The sequence below is a fragment of the Cyprinus carpio genome, chromosome A12 (genome assembly GCF_018340385.1).
Source record: "Cyprinus carpio isolate SPL01 chromosome A12, ASM1834038v1, whole genome shotgun sequence".
In the NCBI taxonomy this organism is placed as follows: Eukaryota; Metazoa; Chordata; class Actinopteri; order Cypriniformes; family Cyprinidae; genus Cyprinus; species Cyprinus carpio.
This window is the reverse complement of record NC_056583.1, coordinates 3,641,658-3,668,307: the sequence shown is the minus strand read 5'-3', so window position 1 is coordinate 3,668,307 and position 26,650 is coordinate 3,641,658. Positions and strand designations below refer to the sequence as shown.

Sequence of the window (26,650 nt, the reverse complement as noted above, 5' to 3'; positions counted from 1 at the left end):
TAAAGAGATGGCCAGATGACTGCTAACCACACACACACACACACACACACACACACACACACACACACACACACACACACACACACACACACACACACACACACACACACACACACACACAAAAACACTTCACTGCCTCAGTTTCTGATTGACTCAGATTATGTGGGAACAACAACTTTCACCTTAATACTGTCTAGAAATAGTAACGTTTTTGAAAAAGTTGTTAGTCCAATAAAAGCTTTTGCACTGGTAAAGATTTCTGAAGACAGGTCAGCAATATTATTCTTTCTCCTACTATCAGTGGACATGCTTGTGAAAGCTATTATCCCCATAGCACAAATGCCAATGTATAGATCACTAGATTCCAAACTTATTAAGACTGGTTACCTGAGGTGAAGACATCTCTAGCTGGGGGTAAAAATAGAAGGTGTGACACAAGAACAGCTATCCGAGCATGCAGGGGCCACTGTGACACACAGAAAAAGTCATATGGAGCACAAGTCCAATGGAAAAAAATGGTCTTGATAAACACCACTGGGAAAACATATCCACAAACAACACATGATAGCATGCTAAGACTGTAAACGCCACTAAATCCTGACATGAGATGAACCGTGATACTGAAGAACTACAATCTGAGACAGCAGTTCAAACCTTTAAAGCATGAAGACACCCAAGCTTATCTTATCAAATTTATTCTATGAACGTTTTAAATGCACATTGAATTAAATGTTTTGTCAAGTGAAGATACAAAGAAAAGACAGCATCTGAGAAATCCGCTTCTATTTGCGAAGTGTATATACAGGCAATTAGAGGCGAGCTAAAGCTAAAGCACGGCAATGTCTCTTTCCTTGATAAAAATGTAAACGATAGAAAATTATCTGCATATTAACAAAATCAATATGAAACCAAAAAGTGCACAAAACTGCACACAGGTTACATACAAGCTCATGAGTTTTTTTTTTTTCTCTCTCAACAAAATAAATTTTCATTTGAACATACAGTAAATTAATGCTTTTTGGTAATAAGAGACCAAATCTAAAAACTATACAAGAGGTAAATATAAATATTTCAAAAGTGCTTCATTTATGAGTTTTAAGAAATAAGACATTTGCAGTCACATTAAGACTTCAGAGGAAATCCATCATTAAATGTCTCTAATACATTACAACTTTTAGCTATGACTCACAGTTACTAAAATGAATTAAGGTAAGAATTGTGTGTGGCATCTTCTGGACACTTCAGGCTCTTTTTGTAAAGAAGGAAATCAATTATAAAGCAGTTAGCAACTACAGGGTAATGCCCTTGTCACCCTACAAATAATCCTTTCTAAGTTTGAGTAACATCTGGACAGAGAAAAATCTGATGTAGAGTTATCAGGGGAACTCTTATTTTCACAATTTATTCATCAGTTTATGATAATGGACACTATGACACCCAATTCAAATGGGCCTTATTAGTGCTGTGCTGTCTCTGTGTTAAATGGATGGGCTTGTTCTATCTAGGTTTCTTTGACTGACAGCTTCTGAATAAGAACATCAAAACTGAGAAAGATTTTCAGCATCCTAGTAGAAGAAATCAAGCTGTTTTGACTATCAGGGCATTAAAAGGAAGTGCTACAAATTACACTACGGTTTCAATGCTTCAAGTTATAAATTAATTACAGTCACTGGGCACTGTAAATGTTTTTCATAGTGGTACATTCTGCTCAGAGTGGCTCCAAACACCCCACTGTAAAGGATCAGTTTCTGTTCAACTCGTTCCACCATTCTGCTGTAAACTGGTATGCCATGAACTGAGATTATAAATAGTTCAGTAGACTAAACAGACTCTGGACAGACTGAGGGATATGTTAGAGTGATGATCAGTACCAGTGGTTTTTTAGTAGTTTTTACCAATGATAAGTGTTTACAAATAATGTAGGGATTTGATCATTAATGGCTGATCATTATCGGAAAGAATTTAAAAATCTAATTATTGAGTGTCCAGGAGCTATAAATACTGATACAACCTGCAACAAGTATGCAAAAAGATTATTTAAGACAAGGTAAAAAATATGATGAACCTGTAAAATGCAAGCTTATTGAGAATACTGTGCTTTAAATATAGTAGAACTACTTGGTTTTAGTGTGCAGGGAATGAAACAGCTACATTGCGATAGTGACTTCAATTCCACCTTGAAAATTTTTTCGCCATATTAAATTTTTTTTTTTTTGTGGCATAACTCACTCTTGCAAATTAGTCCCAGTTTTTTTGCCCAAAAGGAACCAAACCAATGCAGAAAGATTCTCTGGAGGCTGAATATCAATGATTTCGCAAAAAAAGTTGAACTTTTGACTCTGCCATAATGGTGCCAAAAGTTCAAAGTGGGCGTGGCCCCTTTTACTTAAATGGTTATAACCCTTGGACTGAATGAGATATATTCACCAAATCATGGCAAATTGAGGCACTTAGCCATTTAGTGGTGCTTTAATAGAAAAAAAAAACTCTAACTACCTGACCATAAACATTTATACGTATAAGGGCAAAAGAACTTGGCTAAGTCAGGACAAATATACTGGGACATTTCTCATCAGGAACAAATAAAATGAATCCTAAATAAATCAGGTCTTTACAAAAGTTTAAATAATAAAAAACAGTACTCCCAAGAAATAGCATTCCAATGCTGTCACACTGTAGCAGTCCTGTGTAATCCTTTAAGCCATCTTGTTTATGGAGCATATGTTGTTCAGTGCGTGCAGGTGATACTTAATTTTACATGGCAAGGATTTTCTTAGTCCATAGTCATTGCCCACCAGTTATACTATTGACTCTTTTATTGTCACATTCTCTGAACCGCAGAGGCCATGCGGTGTCGGTGCAGACCGGAGGATCACCTCGCTTGTGAGCTCCACTGGTAGTATGAGTTGTCCCTGTGGTCGAGGGTAGGTCACTGAGACTCTGTGCTGTGTGACCGAGGTGGGCTTGGGTGGCCGTGCATTAGGCGACATTGGCCTAGTCTGCAGCTCAAAAGCCTTGGCGAGTTCTGGATTGCTGCCATACAGGGCATCCATTTTCCTTGCAATTAACCCTTCGGCTTCAGGAGGTTCCTCTTCGCCCTGACTCCTAACTTTCCTCTTTGAACGATGCATGAAGCAAGCATAGCGAATAGCACGTTTGAGGAGATGTCTCCGGTATCTTCGTTGAACCGCAATAGCTGCGCGCTCTTCCTCTTTCCTCCTGAGAGTGGTGGTGATTGGCTCAAACGAGGCAGATGTGGGATTGTTCATTTTGAACTTGGCTTCAATGCTCTCCCTCATGGCAGCCATCTCAATCGTGTCTCCAAGAACCTCATAGGTAACTGCCAAAAGAATATCCAGACAGTGGATTTTGTCGCCGGTTACAATGGGCAGATCCATGGTAATTAGTTTGAGGCGGTTGGGTTTGGCAATTCGTAAAGGCTCCTGCAAGGCATCAACAAAGTCAAACACCCGGTTGTATTGAATGAACTGTGTAGCATCAATGTCAAACTTTTCCCACGTCTGGTCAAACATCTCAAAGTCATCCTCGCAGAGCGGATCTCCACTCTCCTCTTGAGCGACGTTGAAGTTCTCGAGAATGATAGCAATGTACATGTTCACAACCACCAGGAACGACATGATAATATAACTGCAGAAAAACATGATGCCCATGCCAGGATTCCCACAGTTACCCCGAATTTCTGTACCAGGGTTCTCTATGTCAGGGTCACAATCTGGAGGGCCGCTGTTCAGAATAGGCAGCAAAAGCCCATCCCATCCTGCCGAGGTTGTGATCTCAAACAGGCAGATGATGCTGCCACCAAATGTTTCAAAGTTGAAGATATCGTCGATGCCTGCCTGCTTTTTCACATAGGCAAAGTTAGCCATAGCAAAGATGGAGAAGATGAACATAATGAGGAACAGAAGCAGTCCAATGTTGAAGAGGGCAGGAAGCGACATCATCAAGGCAAACAAAAGAGTCCTAATGCCCTTTGCCCCTCTGATGAGACGTAGCACACGGCCGATTCTGGCGAGCCGGATCACACGGAACAAGGTGGGAGACACAAAGTACTTCTCAATGATGTCTGATAACATAAGACCTTGGGAAAGAAGAAACATGGGTTATTATAAACTATTTAGAGCAATTACAGTAGGAACGTTTACACTGAGATGCACTTGCAGAACTCTCAGTATCTAGTTTATCCAAATCAGTGAAATACTCCATAACAAACTATAAAGGGATGATATTTGACAACTATAATTCTACACCAGCATAGGCTTATTGGAAAAACATATACCAATGCAGACAATTCACTACACAACATTTTTAACTTTTCACACAAATTGGGATTACAGGGGCAGATTATCGATTAATTAAGACTTATTTTCACATGATTCTTTGCACAATACTATGTTATGACCCCACAACTCTTTTACTACAGTGTATGATTTGCAAACTAATACATTTTGATGTCTGCATCACATAACCAGCTTCATATGAATGGCTTTTCTGATGTAGTAAACTTGCAAACAGGTAGCACACCTGGTAGCATTGCACTCAAGTCACAATAAAAGAGCTCCAAGACTTAGAAGCAAGATAAAATGGCATGGTTTCTTCAGCAAATGCATTTTTATCTCATGTTTGCTAAATGGTTAGGTTTAGAGTCGGTAAGATTTTGTTGTAGGTGTTACATTATTTTCAAACATGATAGATCATTAAACATTTTAGCACCACTCACTGGACATTTCGTTTCAGAACTGCAGCAAAATGCATAACAACCAACGTAATAAATCATTTCCAGATTCACATTTATTTTTGGATAAAATTGTACACGCTCTAAGCATCATTCACTGGACATTTCTCTTTGAGTGTGCTGCAAAACGTGCAAGAAACATAAAACAATTTTGCAGAAATGTCGCTGCAGGCATGTTTTTCCAGTAAGCCTGAGTTGTTCTACACTTACCTGCTATAGAAAGGATGACCACAACAAAATCAAAGACGTTCCAGCCAATAGTGAAAAAGTAATGTCTGAGGGCAAACATCTTAAGTACGCATTCTCCTGTAAAGATGACGATGAAGATCAAATTGATCTGATACAGAATTTCTTCTTTCTCAGCACTCTGGTCATCTGTCTCTATCATCATGGTCACCATATTGAGGCAGATAAGCACCATGATAAAGATGTCAAAGAACTGTTGTGTTATGAAGTCAAACACCACACCCTGGATCTCATTCTGTTAGAAGAAAATGTAGTGGATTAGTTTTTAGAAACCTCAAGAGATCTAATGCTGATATTCCAATAAAACATTTGCTGACAGTCAATTAGATGTTATGATAAAAAAAGCAATGGAAGAATCAATGTATGTCAAATGGTTCATACTGATGGCCGAGGGATAGGTTTCGCTGGTTTTTTGGAACCCAACTTCTTCATGGCATTGTAGTACTTTTTTTGTTCCTCTGTCATGAAAAGGTCTTTCCCTCCAAAGTGCAGAAGAAACAGATATGAATTATTCTTTCTGGTAAAAAATTATCCAGATGTACAACACAAATTAAAATAATTTGTTTAGTAAAAAAGATATGCTTATCTTGGACTTTTGCTGATTGAAGTTGTCAATGATGACACCAATGAAGAGGTTGAGAGTGAAAAAGGAGCCAAAAATGATGAAAATAACAAAATATAGGTACATGTAAAGGTTGATCTCATAGGATGGCTGGTCTTCCACCTAACAGAAAATACTCAATGAATGCCACAATAAAAGTAAGTTCATTCTAAAAAAATTCTAAACAGAAACAAGTCAGATTATTTAAAGTGCCTGTATTATGCCATTTTTAAGGTTCCTACTATTGTTTTGGAAGTCTCCTACAATAGGTTTACATGCATGCAAGGTCAAATTTTTTTTTATTTTATATCACCTCATTTTCCAACGAATCTCAAACAATTAGTTCAAAGCAGTTCTAAGATTCAGTCTCTCTAAACCCCTCTTTACCGCACGTGTCGTAAGCAATAAGCCCATTGCCATAGTTTTTTGAACTCTCGATAGAAAATATAAACATCTATTATTTATCATACTTACAGGTTGTGATTCAGTGAAGCCAGATGATCCAAATAAACTGGGTACTGAGCTCATCTTTCAAGAGCAAGCATTTTGTAAATCCATTTTTGAACTCCTCGAGATTAGAGAAGCAGTCGTCAGTAAAATACCAGGAAAATGGTTTGAGTGTGGGTCAAGTTGTTCGCGGCCGGCCAACGTAGAACATAGGTGGGCTTTATGCAAATGTGTTATGTGTAGCCGTCACAGAAGTGAGATTCAAATTACTGATGTCTTGTTTAGGCAGTTCAGTCAATTCTTTCTTTTGGGAGATAATAACTTTATTTAATGTGCACCTTAAGCTTTACAACTGCAGATTGTTTACATTCACATACAGCTACACTACACACTGCATTAAAGGCTATATTCGAAATGGCATAATAGGGGCACTTTGAAGGGGACAATCCAAAAGTTGGTATGATTCTTTAGGGTCTTCATGAAATGTATGTAAAATAATTTGGTTAAGATTCCTCAGTGGTCGTGTAAAACAGTGGTCATTTTTTTTTACAAAAATAGCTCTGTTCACAGCAATTCATTTCGAAGCATGTCTCTTTAAATGATAATGAGCTACCGCTCACCCCACCCCACTCTTCCATGGGGCATTTCAACACAAGATGTTTGAATTGCTCCCTTGGACTCCATATATGGCTTGGAGATGGTCTTATTCAAACAGCTAGCTTGCTATCTACGTAGAAACCGGCTGAAAATGGAAACAGCTCGTGTAAAGACAGTTTCAGACTCAGACAGTGCATAACAAACTGGCTGCGTGTTTCCTTTTCAGCTTTTCTTAGCTGGCAGACATGCCAGAAACCAAACTAATTGCAAAAAAAGCTACAATTTCAGAAACTTTCATCCAATGTCCCCTTTAAGAAATGACATTGTTATTAAAATAAGCTGTTGAACAGGCAAGTTATTATTCATTTTATTAATCTTTACCTCCACTACAGAACTCAAATCAATGGCACAACTTTGATGTCTTGATGTTTGTATATGAGAACCAATAAAATTTGATTTGAGGTTTGGAAAGACATGAAGATGAGTATACGATGGAGGAATTGTTATCGACTATTCCTTTTAATACTTCAACTGAGAAATTTGTTTATGAATTTGACACCACATTGCACTGTTCGTCTTTGTATACAATCAGCGAGGACAGCATAACATAAAGTTGTGCAGACTATTAATTGTGAACTCGCAACATGTGTGCACATACTACATTAGATGTCTGCATTCAACATATAGAATTGCATGGTACCAGTTGGTGGAAAGATTGTCATTCACGTACCTCTCTAGAATCCACTGCAGCATACATGATATCCATCCAGCCTTTAAATGTGGCCTATGTGGAGAGAAGTACTTTCTGAATATAAGTGTGTCATGTAAAACCCATTTATTGATTATGCATTTGTACTAAATTACCTCTGTGTCCTCTGATGCATAAAAAGGAAATGACATGAAAATACATTCACTGTCTGTAAATATGCTTATGTGCTTCAGTGTCTGCACTGAATTTCTATATATATATATATATATATATATATATATATATATATATATATATATATATATATTTAGCTTAGATTTAATAAATGCTCACTTTATTCTTTTGAGTTCTGAATTTGCTCCATCTTTTTTCTTTGAAAGATAAACCAAAATTCATCATGATGTGACTGTTTATGGTTGCGTGTGTACCATATGAAGTATATTGTACTCAACAAGTCATGAGAAACTTACAATTTGAAGTAGAGAGAGGTAGCCTGTTCCCACGTTATCATAGTTGACCTTCACATTGACCCAGCGCGCCTCATTGGTGTGCATCAGAGCCATACAGTCACTCATGTTGTTGACCACATCCATCGGGATGCGTTCCTCCGTAGTGGTGTTGATGCAGTGGTAGAACTTTCCAGCAAACAGATTGACTCCCATTATGCTGAAGATGAGCCAGAATATCAGACACACCAGCAGCACATTAAAAATAGAAGGAATGGCACCAACCAGTGCATTCACTACCACCTGTATGGGACATTAACACAATCATGAATTAGAGACAAATGAGTAACCGATATTTGTGCAAATATTTATTTCCACTTAACTTAAAGGCATTTCACTCAGAACAGTGTGAAGTTAATCTTTAAATGAGATAAAATATTCTGTCCTTCAGGATGAATAAAGAAAAAAATTATTCTAACAAAAATAAGGACTAATTGTTATAGCTCTAAACTTTTAACTCTAACACTTTTTAATGATTTTTCCCCCTAATCTTTAGAAGTGTTTAAATACTAAATATGAGTTTCTCACTTCCCCTTTTCTGTGAAAAACAAAAACAAAAAAGAATCATATTGCCAATCATTTGGTATTTATGTGGATATTTTTTGTAACAAATTCCCAATACTGCTGTCATTATCATCCAACCAAACCTTTTATTGACTGCTTGCTAACTTGTTGTGTCAGCAAGTCCAAACAAATACTGTATTCCTCCAAAAAGTGGAAAATGGCTTTACCAAGATATGCCATAAGAAAAATTAAATATCAAAAATCAACACCATCACATAATATGTTACCCTGGAGCACAAAACTAGTCTTCAGTCGCTGGGGTATATTTGTAGCAATAGCCAAAAATACATTGTGTGGGTCATAATGATCGATTTTTCTTTTATGCCAAAAATCATTAGGATATTAAGTAAAGATCATGCTCCATGAAGATATTTTGTAAAATTTCTACCATAACTATATCAAAACTTAATTTTTGATTAGTAATATGCATTGCTAAGAATTCATTTCTCAGTATTTTGATTTTTTTGCACCCTCAGATTCCAAATTTTCAAATAGTTGTATCTCGGCCAAATATTGTCTGATCCTAATAAACCATACATCAATGGAAAGATTATTTATTCAGATGATGTATAAATTAAGACTAGTTTTCTAAGTTAAAATTAGTTTTGTGGTCTAAGGTCACATATATCAAAATCCAATTAAAGGTTAATCAAGGTCAACTTCAGATCTTTATTCCATTCGAAAAATCACTCACAAATTTATAAACGAAGAGTCATTCCTTACCCTCATTCCCTCAAATCTTGACAGGGCTCGAAGGGGTCGAAGAGCCCTGAGTGTTCTAAGAGATTTGATTGGTCCCAGGTCAGAATATCCCAATAAATTGGCTGTTAAACTGACTAGCGACACCTAGAATAAAATAGCAGGTGAAAAAATCAATACACACAGACTTATATTTGTATTTGCTTATAAGGGTAAATCTTTGGCAAGAGTCAAAAAAGTGAACTCACATCCACAATGAGGAAGTCCAGCCAGCACCATGCATCAGTGAAGTAGGTTTTGAAACCATATGCAACCCACTTCAGTAACATCTCCACTATGAAAATGTATGTAAAGACTTTATCAGCATACTCCAGGATAGTCTTGATCACTCTGCGGCGCTCAATGTTGATATCCTCAAAAGCCTGACAGAATGAAAAAAATCAATGCATTAAACATGAATGGATTTATATGTTTCTATTTCAGTACAATGAAATAATAAAAAAAACAGTAGATTTAATATTGCACACATGTAATAATGTGACTAGAGTGCAGAGTTTAATAAGCATTGGCTCAGTATTGACAGACACACCAGTGCTCCACTGCTAAGAAGAATCATAAAGATGATGAATGTCTCAAAGTAGTCATGCTCAACGATGGTGAAGCATGTTCTACGAAGGTTCCACCACTTTTTCCCCCATCCTGCTGTGATGTCTACATTCAAACATGTAAATCGTTTAACACAACCTAAGTAAAAAGAGAGAAAAATACATAAATTAAGATTTTTCTAGCCTTGAAGTGATGCCATGAGCGTTAACATTCATACTGAAGGAAACTGCATGGGCACCTTCTGTGAAACAGGACTCTGGCTCTTCAGGCTCTGGTTCTTCTTCCTCTTCGGGCTCAGGCTCAGGTTCTGGAGGCCGGTAGTCCACTGTGCTACAAACTGAAGAGTCGTCATCATTAAGAGTGGCCTGTGCAGCAAGAGATGTAAAGAAATGATAGAGAATGAAAAAGAAATGTGAGGGGAACAATGCAAAGTGTTAAGGTAATGTTCCCTGATATTTTGAGACAAGACACTTGTGAGAATTTTATTTCTAATAATGAACATTAAAAAAAAAAAAATTATATATATATATATATATATATATATATATATATATATATATATATATATATATATATACAGTATACAGTACAGGTCAAAGTTTGGAAACATTACTATTTTTAATGTTTTTGAAAGAAGTCTCTTCTGCTCATTTATTTGATCAAAAATACAGAAAAAACAGTAATATTGTGAAATATTACTACAACTTAAAATAATAGTTTTCTATTTGAATATACTTTAAAAAAATAATTGATTCCTGTGATGCAAAGCTGAATTTTCAGCATCATTACTCCAGCCTTCAGTGTCACATGTAACATCCAGTCTATCACATGATCATTTAGAAATCATTCTAATATTCTGATTTATTATGAGTGTTGGAAACAGTTCTGCTGTCTAATATATTTGATGAATAAAAGGTTAAAAAGAACTGCATTTATTCAAAATAAAAAAAAAATTCTAATAATATATATTCTAATATTATATGTTTCTTTACTATCACTTTTTATCAATTTAACACATCCTTGCTGAATAAAAGTATTGATTTTATTAAAAAAAAGAAAGAAAAAAAAAATTACTGACCCCAAATTACTGACCAGTAGTGTATATTGTTATTACAAAATATTTATATTTTAAAAACATAGCTTCTTTTATTTTTTATTTTTTTTACTTTTTATTCATCAAAGTATCCTAAAAAAGTATCACATGTTCTGAAAAAATATTAAGCAGCAGAACTGTTTCCAACTTTGATAATGAATCATCATATTAGAATGATTTCTAAAGGATCATGTGATAATGATCCTAAAAATTCAGCTTTGCATCACAGAAATAAATGATAATTGGTAATAATATATCACAATATTACATTTTTTTTCTGAATTTTTGATCAAATAAATGCAGGCTTGATGAGCAGAAGAAACTTCTTTGAAAAACATTAAAATAGTAATGTTTCCAAACTTTTGACCTGTACTGTATATATATATATATATATATATATATATATATATATATATATATATATATATATATATATATATATATATATATAATTTGTATATGATAAAATTTTAAAATACATAAAACACTGGGTAATAGGGTATAATTACTTATTATTTATATACATATATTTCCCATGAATTAAAAAAAAAAACAATTGTTTAATAAATTCTTTTATAATAAATTTGCATGATAGAGCCTGATTAATGATTGAGGCTGATGAATGCAGTAGATTTGTGTAAAAAATGATAAAAAGAAAATAATTTACTCAATTATGTTTACATTTATTAATTAATAATTTTAGGAACGTTTTGTTATTTAAACTAGATTTATTACAATGAATTAGAAAAGAACTCAACAGATTTTGTCAAAATTATGATATATTATTTTATTTAACACTAGGGTGGGACAGGCCAAAACACAATTTTAAGGGGGAAATAAAGACATTTAATGTGTTTAAAACTCATTACTTTTCATGGTAAGCAATTTTTATTATATATATATATATTTTTTTTTTTACTAATTTTAGTTTGATTTTAAAAGGTTTATCTAGCATAACTAATAGTAGTTTTCTCACCATATATGGGTAATGATACACAACTGTACACATTTTTCTAGATAATGAGGTAGGCAGAGAGAGGACAGGTTGTTGTTTTACCTTTCCATCCTCCTCATCAGTAGATTCATCAGAGTCCTCTTCCTCATCCACATCAGACTCACAACAAGCAATGGGTACGGTCAGTGCTGGAGGCAAACAGTTAGTCAAGCCCTCTTCGATTTTCCCCTCATCCAGGTGGTTTATAGCATGGAGTTCTATGTCTCCTTCCCCTCCTCCCTCATTATTTTCAGGAGGTTTCTTTCCTAGAATCTTTCGCAACATACTGGCGATGAAGGCTTTGAACCAATCTACACCCCTGTTGATGCGGCCAATGGCAATCTGAAGGTTGTTCATCTCCCCATCATCATCACCTCCGGACAGGTTATCCCCGCTGAAGGAGCTGAGCAGCAGGGCCAGGAACAGGTTCAGTACCTGAGAAGTACATGTCAGACTGAGGTTGGCAGGTTGAACACATAAGGCTTTCCTGTAGCTTAAGTAGTAAACGTGTACACACTTGCCATGCTACAAGTCACCTATAATTTAAGCTACTCTTTAAAAAAAAAAACCAATTCAATATTTAAATGAATATTTATTTACTGTAAAGAAGAAGACCTAAAAGCTACACAGGAACTAATTAGGCAACTCATTTACTGAAAAAACTAATTCACTACAAAGATTCAGATTTTTCGATGCAACATAACATACAGAAGATCATTTATGAGATATGAGATGGTATTTACAGCCCTTTTTGCTGCAAAGCTGTGTTAAATGTGTTACACACACAAACATAGCTGAAAACAGTTATCCCACACTGAAAAAAATATTTTTTCTAGAGATACGGTTATTAGATTACGGTTAGAGTACGGTTTATAAAGTTTTAAAAATGTATATTTTTCTTACACAAATGCATTGATTCGCTTCAGGAGGCCTTTATTAACCCCCTGGAACCATGTGGAGTACTTTTTTATGATGGATGGATGCACTTTATTGGACTTCTATTGTATTGGAGTATTAAAACTCAACAGCCATTCACTGCCGTTATAAAGCTTGGAAGAGCAAGGGCATTATTTATTTAATAAGTCATATACACCTAGGATGGCTTGAGGGTGAGTAAATCATGGGGTAATTTTCATTTTTGGGTGAACTATCCCTTTAAAGCATGTATTAATCTTATTTAATGTTAATGTTAACATTTACTAATACAGTACTAAAATCAAAAATTGTACCGGGTAATATTGTTAAATAAACCTGAGCTAACATGAACTAACAATCAAAGGTTTAAATTTTTAACTAACATTTACAAAGGTTAATAAATACTGTAACAAATGTATTGCTCATTGTTAGTTAATGTCAACTAATGGGAACTTATTGTTTAGTGCAGGGGTCGGCAACCTACGGCATGTCTGGGATAATCGCTGGCACGCGAGCAATGGGGAAAACTGCAAACTGACGTACATTTTGAGGTAATAACTTCTCATAGTCACACAGCCTGTTAGAAGCTATAAATACTATTAAAGTGTAAGAATTAACTTGCGCTAGTCTATGGATGCGCGCGCGATCGCTGCACATACTAGCCTCAGCCCTCATCAATGTCAAAATGACTGAGACGGCCAATCAAATCAAAGTAGGTGGGGTTTACTGTTCACAAAAGAAGAGTGCGAAGCGTCAGTTTAACGTTAAAGAGAGCGAGGTAAGATGAAGCAGCAAATAATTTAATATTAGTAAACTTTTAATGATATGTTTATGATAGAAATGATAAATGACTGACAGCCATATCCAGTGATGCAAACTACTCAAATTTTTTTCTCAAATATGGCCATTTTGAGAGAGAGAGAGAGAGAGAGAGAGAGAGAGAGAGATGTGTGTGTAAATCGTCTCTCTCTACAAACAATGAAGCTGAGTTTAGTTAGGCTAACTTACTTAAAAAACAGCGATTTTACCCCCCTTGTTGCTGAGAAATATAATGTAGCGATTCAGTGTCAATTAATAAAAGTAGCGTGGCAGCGCTGACAACAAGTTTATGAGCTTCTGAATGTTACTTTTTGCACAGCACAATCTCAGATCTCTGTGTGCGAGTGGTGTGTGCATGTGCGCGTGTTAATTAAATTAAAGCAGAGCATTAATATAGAATGGTGATTAAACTGAATGGTTTCAATGCATTGTCCTTGTCGTACACACATACAGTCGTGGCCAAAAGTTTTGAGAATTACATAAATATTAGTTTTCAAAAAGTTTGCTGCTAAACTGCTTTTAGATCTTTGTTTCAGTTGTTTCTGTGATGTACTGAAATATAAATTACAAGCATTTCATACGTTTCAAAGGCTTTTATCGACAATTACATGACATTTATGCAAAGAGTCAGTATTTGCAGTGTTGGCCCTTCTTTTTCAGGACCTCTGCAATTCCACTGGGCATGCTCTCAATCAACTTCTGGGCCAAATCCTGACTGATAGCAACCCATTCTTTCATAATAACTTCTTGGAGTTTGGCAGAATTAGTGGGTTTTTGTTTGTTCACCCGCCTCTTGAGGATTGACCACAAGTTCTCAATGGGATTAAGATCTGGGGAGTTTCCAGGCCATGGACCCAAAAATTCCAACATTCTGGTCCCCGAGCCACTTAGTTATCACTTTTTGCCTTATGGCACGGTGCTCCATCGTGCTGGAAAATGCATTGTTCTTCACCAAACTGTTGTTGGATTGTTGGAAGAAGTTGCTTTTGGAGGGTGTTTTGGTACCATTCTTTATTCATGGCTGTGTTTTTGGGCAGAATTGTGAGTGAGCCCACTCCCTTGGATGAGAAGCAACCCCACACATGAATGGTGTCAGGATGCTTTACTGTTGGCATGACACAGGACTGATGGTAGCGCGCACCTTTTCTTCTCCGGACTAGCCTTTTTCCAGATGCCCCAAACAATCGGAAAGGGGCTTCATCGGAGAATATGACTTTGCCCCAGTCCTCAGCAGTCCATTCACTATACTTTCTGCAGAAGATCAATCTGTCCCTGATGTTTTTTTGGAGAGAAGTGGCTTCTTTGCTGCTGCCCTTCTTGACACCAGGCCATCTTCCAAAAGTCTTCACCTCACTGTGCGTGCAGATGCGCTCACACCTGCCTGCTGCCATTCCTGAGCAAGCTCTGCACTGGTGGCACTCCGATCCCGCAGCTGAATCCTCTTTAGGAGACGATCCTGGCGCTTGCTGGACTTTCTTGGACGCCCTGAAGCCTTCTTTACAAGAATTGAACCTCTTTCCTTGAAGTTCTTGATGAACCTATAATTGTTGATTTAGGTGCAATCTTAGTAGCCACAATATCCTTGCCTGTGAAACCATTTTTATGCAACGCAATGATGGCTGCACGCGTTTCTTTGCAGGTCACCATGGTTAACAATGGAAGAGACAATGATTTCAAGCATCACCCTCCTTTTAACATGTCAAGTCTGCCATTCTAAACCCAATCAGCCTGACATAATGATCTCCAGCCTTGTGCTCGTCAACATTCTCACCTGAGTTAACAAGATGATTACTGAAATGATCTCAGCACGTCCTTTAATGACAGCAATGAAATGCAGTGGAAAGGTTTTTTTGGGATTAAGTTAATTTTCATGGCAAAAGAAGGACTATGCAATTCATCTGATCACTCTTCATAACATTCTGGAGTATATGCAAATTGCTATTATAAAAACTTAAGCAGCAACTTTTCCAATTTCCAATATTTATGTAATTCTCAAAACTTTTGGCCACGACTGTACAGTGGTGTTCAGTACGGTCACACTGTTTATCTGTTATTCAAGAAACTTTTGAAAAGTTTAAAAAAGAATTTATGAAAAAAAAATCCTCAGAAACTATTTGCATGAAAATCAGATAGGCCTATTGTTTTTTACCGTATCTTCTAAAAATGTGTATGTACTGTACTGTAGAGAATGCACAGTGGTTAACCAGAAAAATTAAAAATGGCACGTCATGCCGAAAAGGTTGCCGACCCCGGTTTGGTGTTTTTTTGCAGTGTAGTGACATACTACTAAAAATTCTGCTACATGGAATACACATATTCAGCTTGGTGCACAATTTCAGTGTTATATAGTGTTATATAAGTGAACATAATCTTGGATAACATCATAGTAATAAAAGCTGTTTCACAAATAATTGGTTCCCAAGTTATACATAGACAGTATCAGGTTTAGGTAAGCCATATCGTAATGAAGTTTCAATAAATATTATGTTATCTGGAAGACTTGTCAGGGATGCTATCTTTAGGGTCGATGCACACTAGACATAGCACATAGTTACAGCAGCCATGGCTGGCTTCATTTATCTCAGACTTGGACACTGCTGAGAAAGATAAAAAAGAAACCAGGCACAATTTTATGTAGCTAAAATTATGTAATTCCATGGAGAAAGTTGTAGGACATAATTTCATGAGAATGAATTCATAGGATTCCAACTTCATTAGTTTTTGCTTACATCACAATATGGTACAGTAACAGTATATTTTGTAATCTTACTTTTTCCAGCAATTCAGTACTTAAATATATATCTTTGTCACTGTGGATATTAATTTAATCAGGGTATGCTGGGGTATTTAAAGCTCTTGGCCAAAACAAAAATACATCATTGCCAATGAATCCTCCTTAGTCAAGTTTCTCAATGCTATATTAATCGTAATAGAGTCATGATACTATAATAATAGCCCTGTACATCAAAGCACAATTTTTTGGCACTCAGTCACAACCTAGTGCAAAATGCCCAGACCATTTGACAACATATCAGCCTAATGTATGAGATTTATCAAGCTTCCTGAGAAACACAACAGTAGAAGCAGGTGCTGTGATTTTCACATTGCACATCAGAGATGAATGCCAAATGAGGCCTCTGATATTTGGTTTCCCATCTTACACTCCTCTAGCCTACTTTTTTTTTATCCAGCCCACTAAACTTAAGAGTGCAGATGCAACTCATGTCAATAATGATGTTCTACATATATGATTTCATTGCTCTCCATCGTGAGGTCAAGAGGCTGCTGGTTTTGCTTCAGGACCCTCTGGTTAGGCTTAGTAAACCGTTTTAAGATGCAAATAACATGCAAATGTAAAAAAGAGAAAAACATCCTCAAATATAACCATTTAACACTGGAATTATTTATAATTAATTTATAATTATGTACACATATGTCTGCATTTGTGATTGGAGAAATGACAAACAATAAGCTCTGTTCTGCATTGCTCAAAACTCACGTTTGAATCATCAGTGGCAAATCCTTTACATATGTAAACCTACTTACAGACTGTGAGTCAGAACAGCCGGCAGTGTAGTCTACTCTCCCAGGATCAGGAAACAGTCCTCCATAAAATGTGCTGCACACATCTGAATATTTGGATTGAACTGTTCTGGAACAATGTTGTAAATACAACTTAACCACTGATTTCTAGTTGTGTCCTCTTTCGGAAGGCCAAACAAAGAATTTTCGCTTTCACAATGAAACACAGCTTCTCCGCAACATGGCAGCGGCAGCAACAGCGAAAATCAATGGTATGCCTTCTTTCTTTGCTTGAGCATTTGGGCGGCATTATGCAAATCTTCCCACATTGTGACGTTGACATGTGGGGGGCGGGGGGGGGGGGGGTGGGTGGGTGTTTAAACGAGGCATTTTAGAGGGGCGTGGACGAGTCTAAACTTTTATTAAGAATATCTCTTTGGGTTTGAGACTTTAGTCTTTGCAACTTTAGGGATCTTATCTATTCACGAACAGCTTGTAACACTCCAAAGAGAAAGGAAAACTTGACATCGAAGCATATGAACCCTTTAAAACTTTCTATTCATCAAAGAATCCTGAAAAATCATGGTTTCCTCAAAAATATTAAGCAGCACAACTGTTTTCAATAATGAAAAATGTTTTTTGAGCAGCAAATCAGTATATTAGAATGATTTCTGAAGGATAATGTGACGTGACTGGAGAAATGATGCTGAAAATTCAGCTTTAGCTACACAAAAATAAATTACATGTTAAAATATGTTCAAATAGAAAATTTTTATTTTAAATAAAATAGTATTACTAATTTTACAGTATTTCTGATCAAATAAATGCAGTCTTGGTGAGGAAAAGAGACTTCTTTTAAAAAAACATTTAGGGCCCTATTTTAACGATCTAAGCACATGGTCTAAAGCGCACGGCGCAGGTGCACTAAGGGCATGTTCGAATCCACTTTAACTAGTTTAACGACGGGAAAATGGTTGGCGCGGCCGGGCGCATGGTCTAAACAGGCTGTCCCTATTCTCTTAATGAGTAATGGGTGTTTTTTGCACTCGTGCCATGAAGGATTTGCTATTTACACTGAGGAATTTGCAAGCGCAAAGACAGAACGCATCTCCACAGAGGAAATGGAGCTGCTCGTAAATGAGCAAATAGGTAGCCTAATTCTGATACATGTGATGACTATCCATTATGACATGTAGGGATTTTTATATTTATGCACCTGTGTGTGTAATAAGCAGCGTGTCCGCGCGTTGTGGACCCGCCTATACTAACGTGCTCTTTAAATAACAAAGAAAAAACATTGTGGCAGACTTCAGACCAGGTATGAGTTGGTCTGTTTTCAGTTCCTCAAAATACCAAGGGTCCAACAATGCGCCTGAACACCTCGTTTTCACACCAGCACGCCCCTGAGCACACAAATGGGTGCAAATGCATTTGCTATTTAAACAATGCAGCACAGGATGGGGAAATGAGAACTGCGTCGGGCTGAAACTAGCAAAAACAATTGTGAATACAGCCAAGATCAAAACCGCTGTTTGCTGGCTCCAGTGATACGATGTACATAGTACAGGAGAGTCTATCCACATGAAGAGTATGTGTGTGTGAAAATGTATGTTAGCTATGGGCCATGGTGAATAATGATGCTTTTCGTTAGCACGCTAAAACAGACCATTTCCTTTTCTCTCTATGTATAACCTCAGAGGAAGGGTATTCAGTCAGCAGTTCCAGTATGGTAATTATGTGCACAGCTGCTAGCAGCTCATCTGCATCTCCTTGATCTGTATCAACACGTGAAATTAGCATGCTAGTTTTCACTTAAAAACAACAATGACAGCTTCCTGTTGATGTACTATATACGGAAACACTAATTCTTAATAATAATGCTGCTGAAATCAGATATATCTATTATAATATTTGATCATGTATTTCTCATTGCAATGTTCTTAGCTGCAGGGTTTACTAAAATTAAAACCATAAAAAAAAAAAAAACATTTTTGTTACTTCAAATGAAATATGTTAACCAAAATGAAATAGAATATAAAAACCTTAAACTTATTTTATTTTATTATTTTAAGTACTAATAAAACTACAACAAAATAAACTAAAACTAATAAAAAACAAATCAAAAACGAAAACACACAACAAAATTACTAAAACTTTAAAATGAAAGAATATATAAAAATAAAATCTAATTCAAAATATTAACAAAAACTATAATAATGTATCAATGCTACTAAAATAAAACTGTTTGGTTGTTTGTAATATTTATTGAAGTCCAGCACTATAGGGTGCTTTGCATATGAAAGTTTCAATGTTATGACTAATTAACACCTGGTTACTCAGAGAAATCAGACGCTAACTGCTGTGCCACCTGAATGTCAACAACAACCAGCTTGCCATCAGCTGTGCTGAAAATCCTTTGGGTTTGGCTTGGTTGCTATGCTAAATCTTCAGATCAGTACAGCTTCAGTGTAACGGTTATAAAGATTAACAGCTTAGCAGTGACAGCAACTGTCTAATGATAATAGCGTTCCCTTTGAGTGTGAAAGAAAATAGTAACACATCAGAGTGCACTAAAAGCTTCAGAAGTTCTTGCACATGCAGTGTACTGCAAAAAAAAAAAAAAAAAAAAAAAAAAAAAAAATTTCTTCCCCAGTATTTTTTTCTTGTTTTACAATGTACTGTACATGTATCTTGATTTAAGAATATTTAGATATTTGTACTGGAAAACACAACAAAAATACCAAGTAATAAAATCACTTTTGCATTGTGTCAGTGGGATGTCATCAGATACAAATTCACCAAAATCAGCAAAGTTAAGTGTTTTTCTCCCATAATGTTCACTCTTATTTTATTACTACAATCTCCACTTCACTTACCACAAGGTTTCCAATGACCATGACCATCATGAAGACTATCAAGCACATGGTCGCTCCCGCCACCTCCATGCAGTCCCACATGGTCTCGATCCACTCTCCACACAAGATCCGAAAGACGATGAGGAAAGAGTGGAAGAAGTCGTTCATATGCCAGCGGGGCAGCTTGCAGTCCTGAGAGATCTTACAAACGCAATCCTTGTAGCTCTTGCCAAAAAGCTGCATGCCCACCACGGCGAAGATGAAAACGATGATGGCCAGGACAAGCGTTAGGTTCCCCAGGGCACCTACTGAGTTGCCAATGATCTTGATCAGCATGTTAAGGGTTGGCCAAGATTTAGCCAGTTTGAAGACACGTAGCTACTTCCAGCACATCCGTCAGAGACGGGCACAAACACACACATACCATGAGAGACACAACAGCATACAAAATTAAACCACATATCATTTTCATACTAGGGTAAGGTATTTCTTAAATTAATGCATTTTACAGAGAATATAAATCACATAAACCATAAACCAATAAAAGAGACTGTGGGGTTGAGATTCAGACTTACCAAACGGAAGGACCTGAGAACAGACAATCCCTGAACATTGGCCAGTCCCAACTCTACCAGGCTGAGTGTTACAATGATGCTGTCGAAAATGTTCCAGCCCACCTGGAAGTAGTAATAGGGGTCCATAGCTATGAGCTTAAACACCATTTCAGCTGTGAAGATTCCTGTAAATACTTGAAGAATAAGATTTAATGTGATGTGAGATAGTCAGTTTAAGGTAGGGTGGCCATATGCACCATTCATACGGGACACGTCCTGGCCAGGATTTAATATAGCCTAAAAAATCTAGTTTTTGGCTGTTTGCACTGTGCAGGCCAATCATTGTGTGAGATTCATGAGAGCTACAGAGAGCAGAGCAGACGGCTCCTTATGCTTTCGAATCACTTTTGCACCTACTGGTGTCTTCTTTGATCAGTGAAGAGTGACGCTTCAAGTCAAACGAACAAACAAACATGTGCGCATATTTGCATCGCTTTGATCGTTCCCCGTAGAGCTCACCTTCTCACACGCAGCCCCACGATTTGTCGATTATGTACAGTAGGTAGACATCCAAAACGTCGTTTCTACCGCCGCTCGTACCGCCGCCGCGGCGTCTGCAAAGTGCATTTGCAGCTTTTGACCGCTGAGTAGCGCTTTAATCACAGGTTTTCAAACAAGCGCATCAAAGCACATTTTCGCAAATAGACGTCAGCTTTGCCTCACCGAAGTGTTATATCTTATTGCAGTCGGGGAAAATGAAAGAAAAAATATTTAATATTCACAGATGAAAGTTTAGTCTTTATGCAGATATGTGCGTTTTCTTAGAACGAATTCAAGCAGGATAAATGTCAAGCCTATGAGCCTGTGCTTATATTTTCTCTACACCATATTTTAGATTAGACACATTTTAAATAGTGTGCAGTATTATTTATATAATATGAATTATGTGTGTTATTAAAAAGAAAATGTGGTTTACCTTTGCCTCGGAGCATTAAAAGTGATAGCCTATTGTGAGCTAGGCTTGCGTGTTTTATAAATTATTTTCTTTATTTTAGTAAAACGTAAAGCACTGTATAATTACGCTCCCATTATTTAGGCCTTATTAAAACAAGAAACAAATAAATTAAACCTGCACGATTTAACTAAATCATTGCAACTCTAAAGAATGGATGGATTAATAAAACATCCTCACTTATCAACAAAGACCACACAAAAAAAAAAAAAAAAAAAAAAAAAAAAAAGAGCTTCATTAATTGACAACTTCAGTGATTTTAAATGGAGTCTTCTTTGCTTGCTTTCATATAATTTAAGTAAAGTAAAAATAAATAAATAAAATAAATAAATAAATTGCAGCCGCATTTAAATGCAGGTTTGTATAGGCTAATATTCCGTAAAATACCAGTGCAAGATTTGGTCTGCATGATGCTGAGTGCACGCAGCATTTATTCTTATTTGTCTACATATTTTATATTCATTACAAATCTTGTTTGGTTTTATTTTGGATAATTGCATGTAAAAAATTATTTACTTTGTAATGCATATGCAAAATGTGAATTATTATTTATATTCAAGTGTTTGTGCAAAAATTAGTAATGCATGACAGGGAGGCGCCCTCTCGATCACGTAATTTTTTTTCCTAATAATGAAATAACTGAAAATTGTGGCGTCTCACATACATGAGAAATATATCTACAGAAAGCTTGAAATGTCTTTGTAAACGAATCAATTCAAAACGAAAGCATTATGTAATCTGTGAAGGTTGTATTTCTGTTTAAAGGCGCGTCCATGTGGAGAGAGTCAGCACTGTGAATTTCATCTTGCAGCCGACAAGAAAACATTTGTTTATTAATAAATAATTAAAATGTCTACTTTTTCATAATTATTAGGCTACTTCTGCCTGTGCTTTGTGACAAACTTAATGCATGTTCTTGAGCGTGGAATATATTAAGGATGGATTATAGTTGTAAATTTAATATAAACTTGCGATTAGTTGAAATAATGACAAATGAACGACTAGTAACTAGAAAAATCTTACGTGAGAAGCAGACCTATTAAATACCATCTAGACATCTCTGTTAAAGTTTTTAAAGAATTTTATACGCGTTTGCATAAATTCTTCCTTCAGAACGGTCTGTAATGGAGAGATGCCCTAACACTGATTTTTCCTCTGAAACACAAAAACGAAAATTGAAATAAAATAAATATTTTATGTTTTGAGAATGATTGTGCTCAACCCTCCCCCGCGCGTTTGAGACACTCTGCCGAGCAGAGTATGAGCGGAGCGGAGTGATTCTGACTGAAGAGGAGCGGAATTTTTAAAAAGTCAGGAGCGTCGTGGTATTCACTCGCTCCAGCACCGCTCCATCACGAATACAATTCATGCCAACAGCCCGTAATATAACTGCATATTTAGCAAGAATTCACATGATAAACATATTTAGCTATATCTTGATACACAATCTCTCCGATCAGAAGACTATAATGACGGCAATAGTCGAGCGGGATGTTACAGGCTAGTTCTCAAGGAGTTTGTCTTTATTTTACTGATTATTTTCGGATTAAAGCATAATTTAAACAGATACAGCACATTCACACGTAATCGCTGTCGCAATAATGCATTCAAACAAATGTAATCTTACAGTAGGCTACTTCATCTGTATCTGATTTTGAATGAGCAGAAATCTGTAACAAAAATGCATCGATCTGTAGATAAAATAACTGACGAAAATGTAAACTGTTATTTTCATCAAAAACAAAATTTGAACACCATAAAACATCAACAACACAAAAAAGTTTGCACAATTTTATTAGTTTGGCGTTTGGTAGGACAAAAAGTTTGCACACAATAGCCTAATCCCCTTTGAAACTCTCCTGTAATTTTATTTATTTATTTATTTTTATTTTATTTTTATAAGGCTATTATGAACATAACATTTCAACTTTAGCCACGGAGTGAAGGCGGAGCAGTGTTTCTGGTATCAATGAACGCAGGAGCTTAGTGATTAGAGGGAAATTGTTGCTGCTCCACTCCGCTCACATAGGCCTACTGTACTGCCGAGTGAGAGAGATGTTTCGCCCTGTATGAACAAGGCCGTCCGGTGTAGACACGGTTAGACAGTGTCTGCTATATTTACAAATAATTGATATAAGAAATAAAAATAAATACATAACCTAAACCAGCGGCATAACGAGATGAAAATATAGACTAGAAAAAACTGATTTAGGCCTACACTTGCTCTGTCCTCCGTCCATGACACTGACTCACTGCAGAGTTGCCAGTTTTAATCTGAACAGCTCTTAACGCCGAGTGGATGGCATGATGGGCTAGTATTAAAAAATAATATATTTTTATATTAAAACTTGTTTTGAACAATTTCTTTGTCATTTGAATATTGATTTTAAGTAGGGAGGCAAAAAAAAATCGATTTAAATTGTAAATCGGATTTTTTTGTGAAATCGGAGATCGGAGATTTTTTTTAGGCCATAGGCCTAAGAAATTCACACCTTTATCTCGACCCCCACAAGTTATACAGAACTACCCCAGCCCCCTCCAGCTGAACTGAACTCGGTCTGTTTTTTAGCTGTGAGGAACTGTGTGTTGTCATGTTACTGGGTTGAAACATGCCTGCACTCACAGCAGCCCTTCTCTTTTTATTCATTATTTTCCCGCGGCCCATATTATTATTTTCACTAGACCAAAATAATAACAAATTATCAATTGATAATTAATCATTATTTTTGCCAAAATCATTGTTATTTGTGAACGTAGGCGTTTGCGGAAGGCTTTAAGACCAGGCGGAATCCTCCGTAAGCTGCTCCGGGACTCCCGCTCACTCACCCAACATTTAGCAAGGCAGGAAAACATTAAGTCTGCCTGAAGGAAGACGTTTTCATTGTAAGTTAATGCTGTTAAATAGAGAGTAAAAAAAAAATATATACAACTAGTGTAGGCTATCCTTAAACTTGGAGCTCATTATATTGAAGTACAAATCCAAACACCAGAAGCAACCTACACTCTCAGTGTTCTTTCACTGAAAAGTATGCATTTTATTTATTTATTCACAGGCTATATGGTTGAAATAGTAATATTTTAGTTGAAAACTTTAAGTGCCATTGTTTAAAAAAATGCATCAAATGTTTCATAGACCTTCAGTTGTCATGCTTTAAAATCCCATGCCATTTGTAATTTTAACTGTATTTTAACCTCCTAAATTACTACCCCAACTCTATAATGGTAAAATTTATTCAGACCGATGGCATTTCTTTATGACATTATTTATTTTTATTTTTAGAATAGGCTAATTGTAACATAAATGGACGAATCAAAACAAATATAACGTTTTAACTGCAGGCAGATATAGGCCTATATTATTGTACATTACAAATATTTGGATCCCTTATTTTATTAAAGAATAAATGCTTATTTTCTTCAAGAATAAACATTATAAATAAATAATAAAAGAAAAGAACCTCTATTAGCCCTTATTTGTAGGTTGTAGGAGATATGCGAGCGATTCATAGATTAAAAAAAAAAAAAAAAGGGGTGCTTGGTTTCAGAAAACGAATACAGCTCGTAAAAAATGCTATGATGCAAAAGTCATGCTAACTTATTAATTCATAGAAATAATTTAATTAAAAAAAATTTTTTCGAGATTCAACTTGAATTTCAATACTATTAAACTGACTTTAAAATCTCAAGGAGTTTATAAGTTGAAACGGAAAATGTCACAGTGCATGCTATCCTAAATGAACTTGTATCTTGTATAGTATCCGAAGACTTGAGTGCATGTTAGCAACAAACTAACAATATAATTAGATTTTTTTTTTTTTTTAAATGAACAATTCCTGTATAAAATGTGACAGCAACCTTTATATCAAACATTTTGAAATCGTCCACAGCTGAGCAACGCAGGAGGCAGATCTGAAGTTATATTTGTTTGTTCACGAAGTGAATGTGATGCACAAAGTCATTTTTAGATGAAATGGAAAAATAAAGCTGGATAAAAACATACACGAAAACCCGCTAAAAAATAAATTACATTTGTGAGAGTTGCATTTTATTACATTCAAAAAATAATAACGGCAGGCCTAATAATGCTATAGGCTAATGTACCAACAGGACATTTTAAATTCCCTTCACTTTACAACAAATCCTTTAAATTTAAAAAAATTATCAGAACAGAACAAGAATTACAAATATATAATTCTAATGGATAAATATAATTGCAGCAGGCTATATAATAATATAGGCTTATAAACAACAACAAAAATAATAATAATTAAAAATAATATAAAGCGATACATTATGTTGGGCTTATCTCTCTCATTCGGGACAAATCCAAACATGTTGCCCATTTGAAGCTAAACTCTTATTCATTAGGTCAAATAGGCTTTGGATTTCACACGTGTTTAAGTATCGACAAAAAAAAAAAAAAAAAATCATAATTAGCAAAATTATGCCAAAGTGGCCCGCTGCTCGCGCCGCATGGCTCGGTGAACGACTGCTGTTTCCAATGAATATGTGCGCGTGAGGCACCAGCGCGATCAAAGTCACAATTCACAATTATTGGTCACACAGTAAAGGCATAATTCAAAAATGCAAAGGGTTAGCAGTTTAAAAAATCAAGAATAATAACAGAGTTAATAAGAATTATTTGTAAATGCTGGACCGTTCTCATTTCGCTCTGCAAATGGAACCTGAAGATTATTATTATTATTATTATTTTTAAACCAAGAATGAACCGAAATGAAAACATTTTAATCCGTATATATATATATATATATATATATATATATATATATATATATATATATATATATATATATATATATATATAAAATGACTGTTTAAAAACAATAGCATGCATAAGAGCCTTTGTGTAGAGGTTTTTTTTATTTTTTTGATGAGTAGACTGTAGCCTAAGACTATCCTATTTTTAATGGCTTTTAAGGATGTTATAATGTATATTATAATGTTATTGTTGTTTAACGTCTTCCTTTCATTTTACAATTACATTCAGTTCGTAACCCGTCCCTTTGCGCCATCTGTCGGTAGTTTCGCGAATGATTTTAACACGCGTCTGATTTGCAGTTAACGCCGCGGCCCTGCGGCGGCGGTACGCGCGGCGGCATTAACCATTTTGGTTGTCTACCATCTGTACAATACCTGC

At 35.8% G+C, this 26,650-nt stretch overlaps 1 protein-coding gene across 1 annotated transcript in view; it reads right to left on the bottom strand.

The window, feature by feature from the left end:
* Window positions 1-501: 501 nt before the first annotated feature.
* Window positions 502-26,650, bottom strand: part of LOC109064413 (sodium channel protein type 4 subunit alpha A-like) — a 45,534-nt gene continuing 19,385 nt past the window's right edge. The window contains exons 14-26 of the mRNA XM_042767176.1: window positions 20,502-20,674; window positions 19,948-20,304; window positions 11,879-12,250; window positions 9,967-10,093; window positions 9,712-9,866; window positions 9,371-9,544; window positions 9,147-9,269; window positions 7,824-8,102; window positions 7,375-7,428; window positions 5,586-5,723; window positions 5,381-5,485; window positions 4,964-5,234; window positions 502-4,099 (exon numbers count right to left, since the gene is read on the bottom strand). Of these exons, the coding sequence (XP_042623110.1) occupies window positions 2,799-4,099; window positions 4,964-5,234; window positions 5,381-5,485; window positions 5,586-5,723; window positions 7,375-7,428; window positions 7,824-8,102; window positions 9,147-9,269; window positions 9,371-9,544; window positions 9,712-9,866; window positions 9,967-10,093; window positions 11,879-12,250; window positions 19,948-20,304; window positions 20,502-20,674 (3,629 nt within the window). The 3' untranslated portion in view covers window positions 502-2,798. The remainder of the gene's footprint in view (window positions 4,100-4,963; window positions 5,235-5,380; window positions 5,486-5,585; window positions 5,724-7,374; window positions 7,429-7,823; window positions 8,103-9,146; window positions 9,270-9,370; window positions 9,545-9,711; window positions 9,867-9,966; window positions 10,094-11,878; window positions 12,251-19,947; window positions 20,305-20,501; window positions 20,675-26,650) is intronic.